The sequence below is a fragment of the Girardinichthys multiradiatus genome, chromosome 6 (assembly GCF_021462225.1).
Source record: "Girardinichthys multiradiatus isolate DD_20200921_A chromosome 6, DD_fGirMul_XY1, whole genome shotgun sequence".
Lineage (NCBI taxonomy): Eukaryota > Metazoa > Chordata > Actinopteri > Cyprinodontiformes > Goodeidae > Girardinichthys > Girardinichthys multiradiatus.
In genome coordinates this window covers 30,166,181-30,189,487 of record NC_061799.1, presented here as the reverse complement: position 1 = coordinate 30,189,487, position 23,307 = coordinate 30,166,181, and the positions used below count along the sequence as shown (strand labels likewise).

Sequence of the window (23,307 nt, the reverse complement as noted above, 5' to 3'; positions counted from 1 at the left end):
CCAACAGGCTGATTTTTTTTTTGCTTATTCTCCTTTCAGAATGGCTCAGATTAATTTATAGTGGATGTGAACATTTGTCTTGTCACAGATTCCCATAGATTTAGGTTTAAACTTTGACTGAGCCATTCTAACACATGAATATGCTTTTATGCAAAGCATTTGTAGCTCTACGTGTATGTTTAAGGTCGTTCTCCTGCTGGAAGGTGAACCTATACACCAGTCATAACAGGTTTTCTTTTAGTATTGTCCTGTTTAGGACAAGCAATCTTTCCATCAGCCTCAAACAGCTTTCCTGTCCCTGCTTAAGAAAGGTATCCCCACAGTATGATGCTGACACAACCTTGTTTTACTGTAAGATGATGTTTTCACAGTGATATGCAGTGTCAGTATTTAACCACACATAACGTTTTACAACATGCCAAAAATTTCATTTTGGTATTATCTGATCAGAGCAGCTTCTTCCACATGTCTGCTGTGTCCCCTACATGGGTTGACAATGTACAGCTTTGTTCAGTTTAAGAAATTGTTTTATACCCCAACTCTGCTATGAACCTCTCCAAAACTTCATCTCTAACCTTTCTTTGATCACTAATGTTGTGTAGCAAATCTCTGTGTCCACCTGTGTCTTAAATGGCACCCAAGTGGACTCTACTTACTAATTAGGTGACTTGAAGGCAGTTGGGTGCATTAATAGTTTAAAGTCCTATTCTCAATGAAACGTTTTCTTTTTTGAGTAATCAGAAAAGTCATTACATTGGTTTAATTTAAAAGGACTTGTGTCTGCAGCTTTAAGCTTTAATAATGACTGAAACTAATTTAATTTAATTTATATACTTGTGGTGTACTTTGGATGGATGCACAATAAATCAGCAGACAAGAAGACAAGACAAGGAAATTAAGCATATCTATGTGTTGTAATACATATTTGTCTGTGTTGTTTTACATTTGCAATAACAATGCAGCATATATAGAGGGTTTTACAACTTGTACAGCTTGTAGGAAGTTAAAACAAGATGCTGTACAGTCAAACTACTGATGAAATACAATTAAACGCAGGAAAAGGCCAGGTAAGATTGCTAACTTCCATTCAACAGCTTCTTCCTAAAACTCCCAAGACCCATGCTGTCAGCAAACTGATTTTGCCAAATACCGGGCTTAAAGATCTGGCAGCAAGGCAGTCTTTAATGATACACTTTAACACTCTAAGGTGTGTCTAAGGAAGAACTTTCTCTTTCGCTTGCAGTTTCTTTCCAGGATCTGCTCAGTGAACAAACAGCAGGAGCGCTGGACTAACAGCAGGCAGCTCCCAGGTGTGAATCAAAACCAGAAGCTGCTGAAATTAAAGAGCAAGAGGTCCCATGTAACCACTGCAGATGTGATGTAGTGTCTTCACCACTCAAGCTGATAAATGCGGTTTCACTTGTTCTAAACATAGATGTTAAAGCACTTAATCAAGTTGTGTTATTTTTTGAGGAGTAATGTTTTTAATTCTTAAAACAAAAATTCAAAATCTAAAAGAAATAACTGAATAGTTTCTGTTTTAAACAAAAGTGACTGGATTAATTTAAATGTAAAGATAGGAATCGACTTCAGACAGTGATGCAGTACCTCTGTGGGTTTGGCTCGTTGTGTTTGTCCCTCTCATGCTTAATCATTCTGTAGCGGCCGATGCGAACGTCTGGCCTGGACACCTTCATCCCGTTGAGAGTGATCCTGCAACACATACAGATGGAATATCTATTAGAGGACAGAAAGAGAAAGAAAACAGAGGGAAAAAAGGGAAAACTGCAGGAGATGAAAACTGTAACACCAACCACAACTTCTACAACCCAAGATGATAAACATTAGTGTTTTATTATCATACTCTTCTACAGAATCACAGATGTTCTCGGAAAATCTTAATATAATACAGTTTCTTATGTGGCATCTGTTTTAACACAAACAGAATGAACATGTTAAAATAAACATTATTAATAACTAACGAGCTTTTACTGCTTAAGAGTGTAAATACGTTTGAATAAAATAATGCAAATGAAGTCTACACTACTGGTTGCAATCTCCTGTAAAAACATTTAAATAATGGTGGACTGCCTGACAGACCACATGTTTAGTCTGTATTGAATTTTAAAGCCTGCTACATTGTTTTATCATTTTCTGTTCCTCAAAAATATATTGTGATCCTTTTATTGCTCGGCACAACCCCACCATACTTAACAATGGGCATGAGGTGTTTTTCACATATTGTTCCATGTTTTACACACCACACATCTGGAGTGTTTATTGCTTAACAGCTCAATCTTATTCTCATCTGAATAAAGTTCCCAGTATAGTTTACCCAACTCCGTATTTACATTTGTGATGGTAGGACAGAAAAGGCTTGGCACCTGAAAAAACTAGTTGGCAGACAGAAAACCTCTAATGGTTGTCATGGAGACTTGGTCAATCTTAAAAGAGCACAAACTCTTTGCTTCAGTTCTTCAATACCCTTTGACCTCCTTTGCTTAACGTGTGGTAGCAAGATAAAAGCAAATGGGCCTTTGTGTTACATCATGTTTATACCCCAGGGTAGCAGAAAGGCATGGCTTTCCAATAAAAGCTCCTAAAAACTCAATCAGTCCAAAAGGTTAAATTTAAATGAAAAAATGCTTCAGTTACATGTATTTTAGGGAAGCCATCAATTGTCCCACCAGTAATTTTGGTAAAAATTATTTCTTAACAATGGATTTTTACCCCAATGGATGACTGGACTCAAAGAAAGTTTAGTTAATTTGGCTCTTTCTATGCTACTGCAAAAAAAGAGCTTCTTACGCTGGTATTACCAGGAGTGCCAACAATTGTTTTCTGCATCTGTATGGCTGAAACCCCCAAGGAGGTCCTAAACACACTATCTTATTCAATAAAAAGCTCAATATTATCTATAATGGCAAAACAAAAAAAATGTCTCAAAAGGAAATGTATGTCAAAACAGTTTTTTGTCCTTGAGATTAGCTAATATTATAAATTATAGTGCTTTTACAAAGCACAGAGAATAGATGCACCAAGAAATCAACTGATGACCTCAATTGGACAATTTTCAGCTAGATCAGTCCTGAACAGTGACACACCAGTTGAAGACTCAAAAATCTGATACTTTTCCAATTGATGAACGCACCATACTAAGAGCTAGCAGGTCATCCTGAGGACAGCACTCTTCAGTGTGGACGTTGTTACAAAGGGAGGAAAACTCAATGTTCTGGCTCAGTGAGGTGTTTTTTTAAAATTTCCTCAAGGGAAACTTTTTTCCTTGGCACGTTAAAACAGGTCAGCGAATCACTGAGGTTGCAAGAGAGAGCAAGGCTTTTAACAGATAACAGGAAGGATGAATGAGTACAACAAAGCTGATCTGTTTTATCTTTTCGGATTTAAACCTTTATCAGTCCTGGTAGATCCAAGCTCCTTCAATGGCTGTTTTTAAATCTTTTTTAAAAACTTAGATTTCCCTCAACTCAGTTTATGTTATGTTATGTTATGTTAATAACAGTCAATAGTAAAACAGCAACTGCTCCCCCACATGCACTGTATGATGTTGCCTCAACTCCTAATATAGTATAAATAATTAATAGCTGCTCACAGCGAGAAGGAAAAAATTCAGTGGTCAATTCTGTTCTTCTTATTGTGCTCAAAGAGAAATCACAGTTGGCTAAAAACTGCTGTCAGTAGGTTCAAGGTTTGTCAAAACCTGACATTGGAAATTGGTCACAAGCCTTTTGGTAGGTGCATTCTAAATAAATGAACAGAATTTATATCATATTTTATGCAAAAATAAAACAACAACTACAGCCTTTAGATGCTAAATTTGTTTACCTCTTTAAGAAGATACTTAGAAACTGTAGTTGTGAAACTTTGTTTTTATAGTTTGAACATTGATATGAACTCTGAGGCCAAGTGAAATCATATTGCTGCAAAGGTTTGACACAAGGGCAAATCTGCACAGAAATGTCTATCAAATGCAGCAAGAAATAAAGAATAGACAACAATAATGAGAACTCTCCTCCACATAGAGCCCTATGTTTCACTGAAACATTGATATTCATATATCCAGTGGCAGAACACATATGCAGTACTCTGATTCATGCATTCTGTAGGTTTAAGAAAAACGTATTCAAGCTGGATATTACTTCTGAGCAGTTCCAAACCTACTATTCAATCCAAAGGTAGAATTGTCTCTAGCTTTATTCTTTTCTCTTCTATATTTCTCCATTTGTGCATCTCTCTTTATAATTTGTCCCTTTTTCTAACCTTTACTTTTGTTCTGTCTGATGTATTTCTCCACAAATCTTTTAGAGCTTACTCCAAATATCTCCACAACACCAAGCTCTGTAAGCAATGTTAATAATATTTAAGTGTTAAAGAAGCCTGAGTTTATTCACAACAAGGGCACTATTCTGGGAATGCCGATGGTCTTATTTCTCTGTTACATAGCGATGGAATTAGATTTTTTTCTTCTGCTTTTCAGCATTTAAAGAAACTGATTCCTGTCTGCACTGATGAGTAGTCATGTTGTAACATATTGTGATTAAATAGAAGGTTTGAAGATTTTCAAATAAAGAAAAAAAATAGGCACCTTTTGTGTTTTAACAAAACATGTTCAAAGACAAATAGCAAATATTGTCAGTCAGTCAGTCATTTTCTACCCCTTATTCCATAGTGGGTCGCGGGGGAGCTGGTGCCTATCTCCAGCAGTTTATGGGCGAGAGGCAGGGTACAACCTGGACAGGTCGCCAGTCCATCGCAGGGCAACACACAAACAACCATGCACACACTCATTCATACACCTTAGGGCAATTTAGAGTTACCAATTAACCTAACAGGCATGTCTTTGGACTGTGGGAGGAAGCCGGAGTACCCGGTGAGAACCCACGCATGCACGGGGAGAACATGCAAACTCCATGCAGAAAGACCCCCGGCCGGGAATTGAATCCAGGACCTTCTTGCTGCAAGGCAACAGTAGCAAATATTGTATCACAGTAAAATATTTTTTATTGATATAAAAAATATTGATATTGGTATTCATTTAAAAATAGAAGAAAACCCTTAAGTGTTAATGTGAAAGCTAAATGTTTTCACAAACTATTAAAAAACAAAGACACAAACAACAAACAATACAAAAAGATCAAATTTCAGATTTATTGAAGACTAGACATTTCTTGTTTGAACAGTCCACAGTTTACTTACCATGAAACATTAAATTAGTCTTCGTTTGGACTTTTAACCCACTGGTTTAACGACTACAGAGAATCACAGGTTAAAGGCCTTTTGACTACAGCTAAAGTAATGATAAAGTAATGATAAAATACATTTGTGTCTTGTGACAAAATCTTAAATATTAATAAAAACCTTCTCTTGCAGGTTTAGCATTAAAGTGTCAACATATCTTTTGCAAAGTTAATTAGCTTTACAGGAAGTGACATGAATATTATGGAGCTATGGAATAAGAAATAGAAATAGAATAGAAAAACCCTATATTTTTCCCACAGTGGGGAAATTCAGGTGTATCAGCAGCAAAGTGAAATGCAAATAGAGGATGCCGATTAACACTAAGGTATAAAATATAAAAAACAAGAATACGAGACTGTACAGTTAGGGAAAAATTTACGGAAAGTTATTAAAAATAGAATGCCCAGATTAGATGAAATGTGCAACTGAGTACGGTGATTTTAAAAATTTACAAAATGCACGTATAGTTGTGCAGAAACAATAACAAACTACTTGCAAGAAATGGGAAACTACGAAAAGGATATGTGCGCTCTTTTGTGCACCTAGAATGCAATGTCTTTCAATGAAGCTTTCCAGTTCTGCAACAGCTTCATGCATGGGTTGCGAGACATTCTCCAACAGTGATGTTATTTTTGCTAGGACACAACTGACCTTTCAAATCACCTTATCTAACCGCATCCTTTCTGCTGCTCTAACAAACTACATCACAGAAGATTGCTGTTTCCACCACAAAGTCAAAAAAGATCTTCAGAAGTGCCCCTGCCCTCCAAAACACCTCAATCTCATTACAAGGTAGGGTCTGCACTGACCCTTTTTGTAAGCAGCATTAACGTTGTGACTCCAGTCCAGTTTATCGTTCAGGCAAACACCCAGGTACTTATAAGAGTCCACTATTTCAATGTCAGTTCCCCAGATGTTCATTGGTGTTGGTGTAGTGGGCCTGCAAAAATCAATCACCACCTCCTTGGTTTTCCCAATCAGGAGCTGGTTCCACTAGCACCAGTCCACCAAGTCCTTTGTCCACTGTCTGTACTCACCCAGGATGAGGCAAACTATGGCAGAGTCATCTGAGAAGTTCTGAATATGGCAGGCAGGGGAGTTGATAGAGAAGTCTTCAGTGTAGAGGGTAAATGGGAATGGTGCCAGCACAGAACCCAGAACAACAATTTAGGCACTGCTGGCTTCACTTGCCTCAGTTACGGTCAGTGTTCATGAATCAACAATAGCCAAGAGACTGGGGAAAAAACTGAGTCCATGGCAGACTTCCAAGGCCCAAACCGCTGCTGACTAAAACAACGGACTTCACATTTGTCACAAATCATTTTGATGTACCTCAGCACTTTTGAGAAAATATTCTGTGCACAGAAAAATTTAAAGGGGAACTTTGTCTGTGGATCTAGTTACATGTGGTGTAAAACTACCACATTGTTATAGAAATAAAACTGAATGATATCAGCAGTCAACTAAGATGATGAAATAACAATTTTGCAGAGAAGTGTGGGCCAAAATAATGTAAATTGGTAGTCACTGATAGTAGTTACACTTTCAATTATCTGCCATGCCAGGTGAGGGAAGCATCTGCATACCATTTTCAGATATGAATTAATATTATTATTGGGTCATTGCTGCAATATTTGGGTCACAGTTGTTGATTCTGTAGCAGCAGTGCACATGGTTGTTAAATATCGCTGTCTGCCTTCACCAGTAAGGTTTTTCTTCATTTCTCTCTCTTTTCCATTCTCAGTTTTTTTCTCAAAGCCCATATTATACTTTCCTTTTTCTATCCAGCTCTGCCTCTATGCACTTGCTTATTTTCACCCTCTATTTCCTCTTCTACCCTTTCCCCTGTTTCTACTTTATGTTTACGAACTTCCCTCACTTTCACCCTTGCTACTCTTCTTCTTTAATCTCCTACAGACGAGTGAAATGTAAATAAAGAAGAATGCAGCACATGAGATCAAAAACAAATTGGCTGATAAATGATTCCAATCTCAAACTGCATTAAAACAAGGCCAAAATAATTTTATACAGAAAGGAAATAGATTTTGACTCAGTTTCCTTTCTCTTGCTCTGAAGTCTCAGCGACTTTGCCGAGTTGGGACACATTTGTTCATGATTGCTGTTGACAGAGTGTGCATCCATGCATTTGAGCAAGAGAGCATTTGCATAGTTTTAGGAATTTATTATGGTGCAAATGATGCAAGTTTGGAAGTAGAAAGTCTCTTTAGGCATCCCTGTTTCTCCTTCATCTTTTTAGTGAGCTCAGTTTTACCTTATTCCCAGTTCTGCATCCTAAAAATCTCCTTTGTGTCCTCTGCCCTGCAGAGTGTGTAAGTCTTCACTGTGTTGAATCATTTCTTCTTCAGTTGACTCAGAATGGACCTTAACATGTTATTTATATCATTTATGATGAAATTCTTGGAAAAGATCTTAGAGAAACTCAACAAATGGGTTAGTTCTTCACGTACAAAATGAATCCTGACATGGAATAAGGCATGTATCGATTGATTATCTGTTTGTATTGTTGCCTCAAAATAAAAATAATAAGGTCCTGTATGCCTAATAAAATGCAGAAATGTGAATTTACGTAAAAAATGCATCTGTGAAAGCAAAAAATAAAAACATTTTAGCAATGAAGCAACATTTTATAACAGTAATTTGTTGGGGTTAATCTAATTTTAAATATATTTGTATATATTTCTGTCTAATGCAGAAAGTGTATTTGGAATAATTTCCCAGGTAGTGTCATTGCTATTTTGCTTACTAACTTTCTTTAACTCTATATAATTTTGCAGCACAAAGCACTGGTTTCAGCAAATCTATCTCTTATAAACCTCTTTGCACAGCAATAAGCAACAGACACAGCCAAGTGATCATTAGCCGGTAACCACTGTAGGGTGTTTGTCAGCAAAAGAGCCCAATGTTTCCTCCAGGAATAGTGGAGGTAAAATCTGAGTAAGAGGAAAAGCCAACAGTGAATTTTTTCCCTCCCCAAATCCAGCTCCTCATGAATAAAACTGCCAATACAGCACCCTACAGGTACCCCTGACGAAGTTGTGTAAAAAACATTAAGATACCCAAATCCCTATTGCAGTAGCTCACTCACATTGAAAGATTTAGAAAAATCTAACATTTAATTTTTTTTCATTTATTTAGGATAAAAAAAAAAAACATGCCCACATTCAGAAAAATATGCTTATTACAAAATCACATCGAAACAAGTCCACAAGCTGGTAATACTTATTACAACTCCCTTTTCCCTTGTATACCACTTAAGTTTTCCTCTATGACATTTTGCAAGGTTGGGGCATACAGAGCATACTTTTCCTCTTTGATGGCAAGCAAAGGCAAGGCTAGTTTATTTATATAGCACATTTCAGTAGCAAGGCAATTCAAAATGCCGTATATGAAAAAAAGAAAAAGAAACATAATAGGAAAAGTACATTGCACTGGCATAAACGTAATTAAATAATTAAAGAGAATAAAAATGAATAATTAAAAAGATGATAATATAAATAACATAAAAAAATTATGATAAAATGATCACTAAGAAAATTAAGGGAAGTTGAACTAAAATCTTAACTAATAATGTTTAGATACCACAGTCAAAGGCCACTCTAAACAAATACGTTTTTAATCTTGATTTAAAGCAATTTAGGGTTTCAGCGCTTTTACAGTTTCTGTGAGTTTATTCCAGATTAGTGGAGCATAAGAGGAAACTTTCTAGATCATCCAGAGTCCTGGATCCTCTCTTATGCTCTCTTCTCCTCAGTGTAGAGGATTTAGGCCTAGGCACAGAAGTGGCTCTGGAAGAAGGTTGATTTTCTCTCTGATGAACAGTGTCTGTCTTTTGGCCATATGTTTAGAATATTAACCTGCTGAAAGTGAGGCAGTGATGACCTATTTTCAGTTTTCTGGCAAAGTCCTAAAGATCTTTCAATGAAACGCCATGATAGTTCAAAGATTTCATATTGTAATACACTCTAACAAGATTCCCATGGCCTTTGGAAGAGAAACAGATCCACATCATGAGACATCCTCCACCGTACTCAACCATAAGCATTAAGTGCTTTCCCACGTATTCATCCTTTGTTTTGGCAATGTTTTCTGGTGAAAATGGAAAAGTTTAGTTGCGTTTCTACTGTTCATCTACATGACAGCAGCGCACGTTTTCTCTGAAAATAGCACAATTTGAGTTCCAGTGTGTAACGGTTTGAAAATGTCCAGCTCTCTGTTGTCGTGTAATGGGAAAAATTGAATCTTTCTTACAGGGAAGTCCCTGCTTATGCACAATATGGCTGAAGTCAGTAGAAATGAAGGGGCACGTGAACAACATACTGGCTGCCGACCAGTTTAAAACCCACAGAAGATGAAGAGATCAACAATAACAATGACTGATTGCAGAGTGCTTAATTGTGAGCTCACTCTTTTGAATCTAACAATGGTCCTCCAACAAAGTGCTAATTCTTTCCCCAGTTTTGTAAGAAGGATGTATTTGCACGTTAAATTTCAAAGAACATATTGCAAACTAGTGACGTGGCCAGGTAATTATACCATTTTCAACTGTTGCTGTGTGAACAGAGATTCAATAATTAAAATGCTGTAAATGTGTTAACAGAAACAGACAAAAAATCCAGTTTTCAATGGCTTGTTTTCGCGTACAACCTTGTGTACACAAAACCCATCTGGAGTGTGTGTTGCAAAAAAGCTCAGTCTGTGTCACAAAGTAAACGATTTTAGTCAAAGCCCTAAAAGATTTTAGGAAACTCCACATTTGTGATTTTAGGACAGTGAAGCCTCTTTCCAGGCAGGACTTCCAAACAATGATTAGCACCTAGATAACTTCTAATAGTTGTCAAAACACAAGATGCCCCTTTTGGCTGCAACTTTCCCAACTGTAAGCTTTGAATATTATTTTACCTTACCATTGTTAACTGTGTGTCTAGTCAGGATAACCTAAGGGTCCTCTTTCAGTCTTGTTTTATCACACTTCCAGTTGTTTTCTACATTTTGATAATTGCTGTAATTCTCCCTGCATAAACAACCACAACACGTTTGCAAAAGAAACACCAACACAAGGTAAAACATGTTTTACATTCCATTCCAATAAGTCGGATAAGATCACGTTGTTGGATAAGGGAGGTTTAAGGCTTGTTATGTCTAATCGGGTGGTTTTGAGTCTGTCACAACACTGTGATGATCAAATGTCAGAGAAAAACAAATCCACTTCAACTATGTCCCTATGTCCCTGTAGAAGAAGCATTAGTGTCATCTTATAATGCTCCTTTTCTGTATTTATGTGGATACCAGAGTTCTGTCTTTTAACAGAACATAACTTTAGCTAAAAACTGCAGTGAAGCATCAGAACAGTGATTATGTTCCACGGCTCTGACTGGCAGGAGACAAAAACACAGTTTGACAGCACACTGTGAATATTATGTAAGGGAAAACTGGACAGCCAGGATCATGTGGAGCTGAGAGAAGGAAAAGCCCATCCCCTGGGTGATGGATGTAATCCAGCGGCAACATATTGGACCACGACCTCCACTGAAACAAAGCAGATCAGTGGCTGCTGTACAATTCCTTACCATATTTAAGCTTTTAGTACTAATTTCTAGCATATTTCCATGTTACAGCCACACAATTTAGCTTATTTTATTTGAGTTTCATGTTATAGACCAATACAACCTAGACCATAACTGTGCCATGAAAGGAAAACGATACATGGTTAAAATGGTTTGTAGAACACAATTGTGCTGCAATTAGAGCTGCACATCTTCAGAAGTTGGTCTCTACCAGCTTTAAGTATCTTTACAAAATAGCTCAAAAACAGTTGGATGGAGAGCGTCAGGACTTTAACGAAACTATTATAACACATGAAAAGGTTTTTTATATAACCCATGCCCTTGTGTCTCTTGCTGTATGTTTGGAAGAGAAGAGAACAAAAGTGAATATTAACATAATAAAACTGTCCTGCTGGAAAGCGACCCTCTGCCAGAGTCTACAGTCTTTTGCAGCTTCCAACAGGGTTTCTTCCAGTGTTGCTAACTCCATAATTCACCCTCCATCTTTCCATAAACCTAGACTAGCATTTCAGTCCCCAAAACATCCCTAAAACATGATGCTGCCACCACCATGTTCCACTGTGGGGATGGTGTATTTAAGGTGTTGTGCAGTGTTACTTTTCTTCCACAAATGTAGACCAAAAAGCAAATGTTTGGTCTTGTTTTAATGCCCCTGCTTAAGAAATGACAACTCCAAATCATAACGCTGCCACCACCTTGTGTCACCGTGTATTAAGCATCAGGTCTAGTGTTAGTTTTCCTCCACTCATAAAGCTTAAAACATAAGCCATAATATTCACTTTTGGTTTCTTCTGACCAGAGAACCTTCTTCCACATGTGTCCTCTACATAGCTTATAGCAAACTCCAAACAAGACTTCTTATGACCTGTTAACAACAGCTTTCTTCTTGCCCCTTTTCCAAAAAGCCCTGGTTTGTGGAGTGAACAACTAACAGTTTTACTGTCAACAGATTCTTTCACCTGAGCTGTGGATCTCTACAGCTTCTTCATACTTACAATTCTTCTCCGCTGTCAGTTTAGGTGGACAGACACAATCTAACCTTGCTGTATAATTCACCACAAAATTATCCCTGAACTGTCTGCTGTGTTCCTTGGTCTTAGTGTAGCTCTTTGCTCATTAATTGTTCTTCTGACAAACCACTGAGGCCTTCACAGAACATCTGGATTTTTACTGAGATTAAATTATGTCATGGTTTTCAGAGTAAAAGAGCGTAGAATACATATGCAGGCAATAGGCACATAAAAACCACGTATCCTTTTCCTTACACTTCACAACTATGCACCCCTTTTTTTTATTTATACCATAAAATCCTAATGAAATACTTATTTTATTTGTAGCTGTAATATGACAAAGTGTGGAAAAATTCCATGACTATGAATAGTTTTGCAAGGAAATGTATGTAACTGGCTTTAATGTAAAGCAGCTGCAAATTATATTTGATGTTTATTCACTGAACAGTCAAAGTCAAACATTTCCAACAGCTGTCTCTTCTCAATAAAAACATTTACCTTTACTAAAACAGAGGCTTTTATTCTGAAGGAGGAAAGACTGACCCACTACAACTGAATTCAGGCTGCATATTAATATAGCCTTCCTAAGTTAATCTATTATACAGTAAAATTGTCTAAACTCATAGAAGCACGAACTAAAAAGGTCAGAACATTGCAGACTGTTCAGCCCTTTTCTCTCCCTGCTAAAATGGTTTATTATGAAAAGCTGCCTTAGAGACCAGCAGCAGTCTTGTCAGTGGCCTGGAGAGAAATGCTTATAGTACACACTCTCAGACTTTTCGTTGGATTAATCAGAAATTTCTGAAGCTCTCCCCTCTTATTCCCACCAGTGGAGGTAATTGCATTAGAGCAATGAAGTGGAGAAGAAGTTAAATCTTGGCTCGTGTCTCAGCTCTCGTTGACTGTAGGAATGAGATGTTGAAGGAGAAAGACGTTCTGGGATAGGAACTGCCTAACGAGTGCATAACAGAATAAATGAACTAAAATTAGACTAGTCAAACTGATTTCTGAAAAGCTTTACAAAATTGTTAAATTAAAATCTAATTTCCAAATTTATTTATAAGCGTAGTGCTATAATTTATGACTATTCTATTAAGATGACTAGGCAACCCAGATGTGCTAAGATGCAACAGTGTAAACATTTCTTTAATTTTATTGACAAACGAATTAAATTCTTATATTCGAACCTGCCAAATATTATACAAACTGTGACAGTAAAAATGTTTTCACATTGAGAACAAGCAGAGACAACATGTTTCAGCTGTTATTTTTGCCCTATTCATCCTGTAAACCCATCTCAAAGGATGCAACTGCAGAGATTGGTTCCTGCAACATTTTCCAAATTTTCAACAGTGGACAGATCAACTCTGCATACAGGGCAGTCTTTAACAGTTTCCATAAGCATCCATCTTTATGAAAAATGAGACAGATGCTTATGCATTCAAACAGCACATGGATGATCTTAGAAAGAATCAGCCTTTTAAGCAATAAGATTTTTGTAAAAATGCCTTTAAAGCTGCAGTAAGTAACTTTCGTAACAATGTATTTTTTACATATTTGTTAAAATTGTCACTATGTCCTGACAGTAGAATATAAGACAGATTATCTGTGAAAAAATCAAGCTCCTCTGGCTCCCACTGCCATTTGCAGGAATACACTGTTCCCAGAACAACCAATCAGAGCTAGAAGGAATGTGTGGACGCTGCTCACACCTTCCCAGCATAGTGCATACCATGACTCAAGCTCAACATGTGCTGCAGCTGTGCTAATGGTGGAGAAACAACCTAACATTACAGGAAAACTGCCAATTTCTCAAGTGGCACCTGCTCAGAAAACAACATAAGGTAAACAGAAGAAGACTGATGTTGAAAAGCAAACTGCGCATTCACGACAGGCTCCGCTGTGGGGGAGGAGCTGTGGAGGGAGGGCGGTAAGCACAGCAGACCTGTAAGGTGTGCGTGGTCAAATATTCAGGGTAAGTCCACAGTTTTCTCAGAACTCCCTACTGCAGCTTTTACCTTTCTTTGAGGAATATCAAGAAAATTGCTTTTAAAATGTTTTAAAAAGTAAATTTCTTGCTGTCTTTCAAAATCATGTTTCATTTTAGTGGCGGTTCATGCATAAATGTTAAGTGAAGAATTTTTTGGTCAGGCTTGACTGGTCTAAAAATTTCAGATCTTAAAAGAGAGAGTTAACCAAACGCTGTCCAGGTTTAATTCAGTGCCAAATAGGAGTCATTATTCAGATCCACCTTCAGCATCATTGGCCAGCAGTGGTGTATGGTCATATGTTCTTGCGGTGCTTACGCTGTGGGCAATACAGTAGAAGGTGTCCACTCTTTCTGACCTAGAAATGACAAAAATGAGTACCATCTCCATAACAATAGAGCCCTCGGCTGTCACATATATCACCCATGTCAATTATTGTTCAAAAGGCTATCAGAACAGAATCTTTTAAATAATGATATATATTAAATTATGTTAGATTTCAGCTTAACTTGAATAATTTTCACAATATAACAAAACTAAAGATGCATCAGTCACCTTTACAAGGCTCTACAATCACCATGTGTCAGCAGCTGTCCTGGGGGACAATGAACGACGCTTCGAATAGAGAACCAACTTTCACTTGTTCTAAAGCCTCATAGCCTCATGAAGCCTCATTTGGCTATCACTAGTGCGAACCATCATTCATCACATCATCACATTAATACGGTAACTGCAGTTGGTAAGCTAAAAGCACAATGTCTGTTAAGCAAATGACTGCTGGCCCTGCCCCAGCAGATTGCCCAACTAATTAAGCAACTAATATCAGGTTGTTATTCTTATTTTACAAAGAGCAGAACAGCAAAAATATCTAACATTCTAGCATAAAGGTGTTTGAAACCTACTATTTAATTCTGCAGGTGTTAATGGTGTGTGGGATTGGTTTCAAAAGTCTGAGCTCGGATCTGGGAATGAACTCAAGTAGAGCGCGTTCTAGCTGCAAAGTAAAACGATTTGTGTGAGCCTAAGTACTATGAGCAATACAAATTGATGGCGATACATATTTTTCTTTAATTTATGCGTTGCAACACAAAAGTAACATGTCCAAAGAAAGCTTTTTAATAGGACTATATTTGGATGTTCTTATGATATTTCTGAACAGGAACACCCAAGCATAAAGAAAACATGGCACTCTTTCATATTGTTCAAAATAACTATGAATACATTATATAGATAACATTGTACTGTTATTATCGATATGCTCTATTATTTAAGAAGCAGTAGGAGTAATATCTGTTGTTTTAAATAAAATCAATTTAAACATTTTATGAATATTTCTTTCTTTCTTTTTTTGGGGGTGTTGTGACACTAGTGGCCTTTTGTTTTTGTTTTCCTGAAAGTAGGCAGAAAATGGGGTGGAGTGATGGCAAAGACATGCGGCAAACGTCACCGGGCCGGGACCCGAACCGAGGTCAGCCGAGTAGAGGACTAAGGCCTCAGCACATGAGGTTGCACGCTCCAACCCTGCATCTTTTTCAGTAATTATCACAAAGCTGTAAAAAGTGTGCTATTGTTATTCCAGGCTGTCGTATTATAAAGATATCATACCAGCTGATACAAGATATGATGCAAAGAACATAAGAAGATCAAAAAAGATGGTTGGTAACACTTGAAGCAGAAAAATACTTTTTTATAGACTGATTTAGACTTAAAATTGTCTCTTTTATATACCTGATAGAACTCTGAATTTCTTATAATAGTCTTTTTATGTAAAAAAAAAAAAAAAAAAAGAAGATTATTTCTCTTATCTACCACGAAGTGAAATCTTTCCCTCATATTTCTCCGTTCCATTCATTTTCACATCATGTACTCATCACTTTCAAGTTATAAAGATTCAGGCCAACATTGAAGCCAGACTAATCCTGTATATGTTCAACAATAGGCTTATAAGCTGCATTTTGCTAAATTTCCGCTGCACTGCCTCCTTCCATGTGGATATCCTGTACCAGCAGCTGCTGACTGAGGCTATTCTGTCGGATCACACCTTCCACTCAATGCTTCATTTCTCTCCCTCCCTCCTCTCCACTCTACTCTCTCCACTCACTTCTTAATTTCCTCCCAAAGCATCTTTCCTCTGTCCTGTTATATCTTCCTTTTTCTGTCAGCACATCAATCATTATTGTTTTTTTTTTTATATATATAGCGATCGATCACAGAGGGGAAAAACAGGTTTGCATCAAGTTTTTTCAAGAAGAAAAAAAGAATAAATATATTAAAATATTTACTGAGTAAGGTCACTGCATATGCCTTGAATCACTTGTTTGATTACATAAACTACAGCATCCTTCTGAGGCTTAAAAACATGTTCCGATTTCAGTGGAGATGCTGTCCAGTGTTCACAGGGACAAATTTACCATTTCAAGATAAAAACATACAGATTTTTTATACATTAAATCTTTGGGTTATTAAAAGTGTTTTGCATAGTTGAAACCAGATAATTACATAAACTGTATAAAAATGCACGAACACATTTTTTCTCACTGTCTGCCTTTAAACCAGACAAAATGTTTTTTGTTTTAGGTCAGTTAAGGTTACCACAAATTCTTTCTATTTGCTAAAAGTCAGAATTCACATATATTTCCTGGTGGAATTGCTTTTGAGATTGTATGACTTAGATAAAACATTATGGGTATCCTTCATCAAGCTTTGTACAAGAGTTTGCTGGAATTTTGGTCCATTCCTCCTGACATACCTGATTTAACTGAGTCACTTCTGTAGGTCACCTTGCCTCTTCAGCTCATTTTCTATGGGGATGAGATCAGGACTTTGTGATTGCCACTCCCAAACTTTCTTGTTCTTAAGCCACTTAACAAATTCAGTGCTATGCTTAAAGGTCATTATCACAACATTTTATAAATTAATCAGAAGAATTCAAAGCCATGACTTTATAACCTAGGCTTTCCCAAATAATTTAAAGGCATAGTATGAAATTTGTTTGCAAACAGCAAAATAATTGGGGTAAGTCTAACTTACCTAAAACTAAAGTCTGATTTAATGTCAGACAGTTCTGGTTATAATTAAAAATATCTCTCTGGTTGGTTGGTTGGTTTGTGGTTATGAGAGAATTTAAGTGCACCCTTCCATCAAACATTTTGACAGGTGGGTGGGACTTCCGGTGAGGGCGGGATTTCCGGTGGGGGGCATATGGGCGCCATGTGGTTGCCACGTGGGCAGGAGGTCACGTGGTCAAGCAGGTGGTGTGTCCAAGGGGGGCGTAACAGTGGATGCTGATTGGTTGTCGTCATTAGGGGCAATACCTTAAATGAGTCAATTAAAACACAGGGGTGTGTTTGTTATAAATAGAACAAGACAAATATGGTATTATCGGAAACTGTTTGGCATCAGCACCAATTAAAAATAGAGGGGGTGTGTTTGTAAGCATCGTTAAACCTTGAATAACCCAATGAAAACAATAGGGCGTGCCTTAGTGTTTACTTTAAATACAGAGATAAAACTCTGCACTTTACATGCAGCATTCGTTGGAAAAAAAAGGACACCCGTTCAACAATGGCTAGAGTTAAGAGAGTTTATCGTCAAGCGGAGGAGAAACGCAACGCGTGCCAAGATGATGATGATGAACAAGCAACTGCATCATATACTTCCTCAACGGAGATACCTATCGGAATTCCCGTCGTGACATACTCTACCGATGATGAGGATCCAAAATCAACTTCAACAACCATGGTTGAAAATCAGACCTCGGTTCGGCCAAGAGGTATGTCAGTTCTGTGCGAAACCCCAGTGACCGTCTACCAGTATTCATCCCGTGAATTGAATGCTCCTAAGAAATCAACATACTACATCTGCAGGGTACAAAGACCCCCGTTCAAGACTCTGCAGGAAGAATGGTCTTTGGAGCCATATGGCCTGGTTGGCAGCTGGGGTTATATTTTCATGTATGAAATAGGAGAGCTTTGCCTGTATCAATTGGATCAAGACGAGGTATTTAATGGATCACTGGCTCTGTGTACACTCACCCACAGCGACTGGGCTGTGTTAAAGCTTGCAATCCCGCACCTTAATGATAGCCCTGAAACAGTCTCAAGGCAGGAGAGGGAGAAAGAAGAAGAAGAAGAAGAAGAAAATGAACTGTCTCCTCGACCTGTAAAACGGGCGAGAATGTTTCATATACCATCCGATGTTGAAATAGCTGAGAGAGAACCTCTCTTTAGCGCAGTGTGGGGGTCAAAAACCACAGCAAATGGCCGCTGGTCTTTTCGGGCAAGCAGACGCAGGAACAACCGGACGAGTCCCTCAGATCTGTTTGTGTTGGAGGCTTTCAATCAGGACTGCGGCGTATTCAAGACAATGCTGGCTCTGCCGTTTGAAGCTTGGGCAGAGAAGATGAGTGAAATTGGACATCGTCTTTCCGACCTTTTCCAAAAGTCACGAAGTTGGATCGATGTCATGTCAGTGAAAAAAACGCTGACGTTTCCTGTTTTACGTTTAGAACGAACCCTCTTCTGAGGACACGCCCCTTCCTATGATATATATACGGGGGGATAACTGCAAGCTCACAGACACTGAGAATCGTATCATGAGAATGAGTGGACCGACACCATACAGGGATCTCTACAACCACCGAGCAGAGATCCACTTCTCTCCTGAGCACGATGAAAGCTTCAACATTGGACCATATCATCCGCCTTCCCCTGACCTCTTCTCACCATCCACCTCAACATCCTCATTCTCAGAAAACCACTACAGTCCTGCATCACCTACAGGATACAACATGAAATATCTACCGCTTTCTCCAGACCTCTGCTCACCATCACCGCTATTCATGGCTGAGTCTGTAGACGCGAATGTCCTGCCTGAAGACATGAAGGTGGTCGTGGAGGAGGAGGTAGCCACCGGCTACTCACCCTCTACCGAAGCCCCTACACAAACCCTGGAACCGATGGAGGACCCTCAGCCTTCAGCAGAGGATGAGAGTAACCAGGAGGACGAAATTGACGGTTGGTTCTCAACCACCCTCATCAATACGGTGAAAACAGCGATACTTCATTTATTCAACATAACCTCTTTGAACTATCTCAGAGAAACCTGCTATGGATGTATAACGAACCACCCAAGCCAGCGTCAACACCATTGCCTGGAGGTACTGGGGGAGGATTATTACCAAGTCAACTTTCAACGCATCGTACGACGACTCGTAACCCCCAAACTCATTCCTGCTATTCAGAATCTTCTGGTACTTCGAAGCATACAAGCGGATGACTTCAGAGTTAAGACGATTGCCAAGACGGTTTTATATGAACTGAAATCGGTACAAGGCATCCACAGTGCAATAGCGCACGTTTATGATCGCATGGTCGATGAGAAACATCTCAAACAACTTAACTCTGTTTCAGAGTGCTATGGACTGACAAACTGATCTCACATGTTTGATGACTTGTTGTTGTATCATTTTTTTTTTTTAGTATTCCAGTACTTTAGTTAATCTGCATTATATGATTTTTCTTCTTTTTTCTTTTTTTACTATTAAATACAATTAAAGTAGGAACATAGTAACCTTTCCCAAAAAGTGTTGTTTAAAAAAGCTAGTAGTGTTTGAATTCATCTGCATTTTATCTGATTTTGTTTTCTGGTTGTTTTTTGTTTATATTAAATAAAAAATAAAAAATAAAAAAAAAATAAGGATAAATCTACCCTCTTGTGTGTTTTTTTCTCATTATTTAACAAGTAATCGGCAGAGATGGCAGGAAGACGGCTGATGAAGAAAGTATATTATAGCCCTTCAAATCCGGGAAGTTTTGGGGGTGTAGATAGGCTGAGGAGGGTTATGCAAGATGAAACGGGAAAGAAGGTTGCGGTTGAAAAAGTTAAAGATTTTTTATCAGGAGAAGATACCTATACTCTACATAAACCTGCAAGAATAAAGTTCCCGAGAAACAGAGTTTTTGTCACCAGACCATTGAGGCAGTTCCAGGCTGATCTCTGTGACATGCAAGCTCTGGCCATGGAAAATGATGGTTATAATTATTTATTAACAGTCATGTCAAAAAGGGCGTATGTACGAGTTTTGAAGAGGAAAACAGCCGCTGAGGTGGTAAAGGCATTTGAATCAGTTTTTACAGAAAGCCAGATTCCCAAAAAACTTCAGACTGATGCCGGTAAAGAATTTTTTAACAAGAAATTTAAAGTTTTAATGGAGAAACACGGTATTGAACATTTTGCCACAGCGAGTGAAGCAAAAGCTTCAGTGGTCGAGAGATTTAACCGCACATTAAAAACAAGGATGTGGAGATATTTTACAGCTAACAATACCCGGCGGTACGTCGATGTACTGCAAAACCTAGCTAGAAGCTACAACCATTCCTACCACTCCAGCATTAAAATGAGCCCTATGGAAGTGACCCCAGAAAATGCCTTTCAAGTGTTTCAGAATCTGTATGATGTCAAGTCCAACAGATATTGCAAGGACTCAGTGACAACGTTTAAACAAGGGGATCTTGTCAGAATATCCAAGGTCCGTGGAGTGTTTGACAAAAAATACGAACAGAGTTTTACGGATGAAGTGTTTACAGTCTATGACCGGATACCCCGTTCTCCTCCTGTATACAAACTCAAAGATTTGGATGGAGAACCTATCGAGGGTTCCTTTTACGCTGAGGAACTTCAAAAAGTAAAAATATTTAACGACAAGATGTATCAAGTGGAAAAAATATTAAAACGACGTACGGTCAAGGGAGTCAAACAGGTTTTTGTAAGCTGGAAAAACTGGCCTGAGAAATTCAACAGTTGGATCAAGTTTGATGAACTTCGAAACGTATAAAAAAGGTTTGCACTAAACCTCACAGTTGACACAGCATCATGAACCGTCAGGTAGAGGATGATGGCTTTTACGTTACTCTTCCATCTAATGCTAGCATGGAAGTGTTTAAAAATAATACCAGTTCAAGTTTCCGTGTAAATTTAGCTCAACATATTGATTTAGAAGGCCAATGGATGGTTGCATTAGCCGAGATTTCATACCCTCATACATGGCATAATTTACCGGATTATGATGCCTACTTTGAATGGAGGAAGGTTGGTGATGTGGAGATCAATACGCAAAGGATCAGAAGTGGCTACTATAACAGCGTTGTTCAACTCGAGACAGAGATGGAAATGTTTTTCAAAAAATTGAAATCGGGTTTACGCATTAAATTCAGCAAAGTTCAAAAGAGATTTGCATTTCAAGCAAATAGTCCGTATGAAATACGCTTCTTCAGCACTCTAGCTTATATGATTGGCGTGAAACCAGGGGAATGGATTCATGTTTCTGAACCAAAACTGGCTCCTTTTCCGGCGGATATAAAGGCTGGTTTCTATCACCTATACTGTTACAGCGACGTGGTCAGCCCTCAAATAGTAGGCGACACTTTTGCACCTTTACTGCGGACCGTCAAAGTACAAGGCACATTCAGTGATATGATTACTCAGACGTTTAACCCCGCCCACTACCTTCCAGTCTCCAGAAGACATATTGAAAATATCAATATAGAAATTAAATCGGACCAAAACGTTCCTGTAAATTTCGTCTATGGAAAGACCGTCATAAGACTACACTTCAGACCGGTGATATCACAACGTAGCCTGAGATAAATTTTATTTGTATAAACTATTCCAGAGATATGTATATAACCTCTAAGATTGATTGGTTATCATTCATATTACGCTGGTCATTCAACACTGCATCAAGCAGGCAAGAGAGAACATGGCACATCTAAGTCTGAGACGTGATCCAAATCGCTTTGTAAATTACTATGTAAGTCAATCAGGCGGTAATCTGCCAGGGTTTTATGGGGCCCCGGTCATGTACGGACGCGGAATTGGATCATTATTTTCAAAATTATTCCGCTTCGTATCCCCTCTGGTTAAAAAAGGATTTGCAATTGCAAAACCCCATCTTAAAACGGCTGCATCAAATATCGCTTCGGATGTCATCGGTAGAGCCGTGAGTAAAATGAGTGGTTCTGCACACATCGACGGTCAAGAAGGTTCAGGAATTATGGTTTTATCCAAAAGACCCAGAACAAGACCCCCTGGTGATCGTTTAAGGACGGTTAAAAAACAACGACAAACGCGAAAAAGGAGATCAGTCGCAGCTGACAAACGAAGAGGAAGGAAGTCATCCGCAAGTTTTGATATATTTAAATAATGGCTCTTTTACATAACAAATCATCAGAGTGCACGCTGGCAGAGTTGGACTTATTTTCTGCCCCGATGACGCAGCTATCGATCGAAGATAAAATTTACACCGAGATCCAGCCTTTATCAGCAATCACTGATGGAGGCCCGATCGAGTTTTTCATTCCGGGAGACGGAGAAAAGTATCTGGATCTCAACGATACGCTGTTGCATCTCAGAGTGAAAATTACTAACGAGAATGGAACAAACCTGCCAGATGATGCACCTGTAGGGCTCATCAACTACCTGTTAAACACCATCTTCAGTCAGTGTGACGTCACTCTCGGAGATCGAATGATTTCACAATCCAGCGCTACACATCCATATAGAGCCATGATTGAGACATTGTTAAACTTTTCTGAGGATTCTTTAAAAACCCAGTTTAGCTCTGGTCTTTTTTATAAAGACACTGCAGGTGCTCTGAACTCTATTGTTACAACTAACGGCCCTAACCAAGGTCTTAACAGCAGAGCAGGCTTTACGGCAAATTCCAGGGAGGTACATCTCCTAGGCCCCCTGCATGCCGACATATTTTTCTGCGAGAGACTTCTTTTAAACTCTGTTGACCTTAAAATTAAACTTACAAGAGCCAACGATGCCTTTTGTCTCATGGCCGCAAGAGACTCCACTTACAAACTCAGGATATTAGGAGCATCTCTTTTTATCAAAAAAGTTACTGTCTCTCCAGCTGTACGACTGGGGCACGCTTCAGCTTTAATGAAAGCAAATGCTCTGTATCCACTTTCACGTGTGAATGTAAAAACATATTCCATCCCTGAAAATTCAAGGGTATGCAACCAAGAGAATCTTTTCTTAGGCATCTTTCCCAAGTATGTGGTGATTGCGTTACTGGATCATGACGCTTTTACAGGAACACGCAATCTCAATCCGTTTGACTTTAATCATTTTGATATGGAATATTTAGCTTTGTGTAAGGATGGCAGACAAATTCCTGCTAAAGCCTTCCAGCCAAATTTTAACCAAGGTCATTCAGTGAGAGAGTATTACAACTTGTTTACGGCTACAGGACGACATCTAAAAGATCTTCCACTGAGTATATCACGTCAGGAATTTAATCAAGGATACTCTCTATTCACATTTAATCTTAACCCGGGTGAGGACACAGATGCTCTATCTCCAGTTTCCAGTGGGAATTTAAGATTGGAAATGCGCTTCAGAAACCCGTTGCCATATACCACCACGCTGATCATCTACGCTTGTTATGATTCTATTTTA

The 23,307-nt window shown here is 38.4% G+C and overlaps 1 protein-coding gene across 3 annotated transcripts in view; it reads right to left on the bottom strand.

Annotated features, from left to right (window-relative positions):
• The window catches only part of b4galt2 (UDP-Gal:betaGlcNAc beta 1,4- galactosyltransferase, polypeptide 2), a 266,605-nt gene that overhangs the window by 13,055 nt on the left and 230,243 nt on the right, over nt 1-23,307 (bottom strand). For all 3 annotated transcript variants that reach the window (XM_047367011.1, XM_047367012.1, XM_047367013.1), the window contains one exon: nt 1,609-1,713. In XM_047367011.1, coding sequence (XP_047222967.1) covers nt 1,609-1,713 — 105 coding nt within the window. The remainder of the gene's footprint in view (nt 1-1,608; nt 1,714-23,307) is intronic.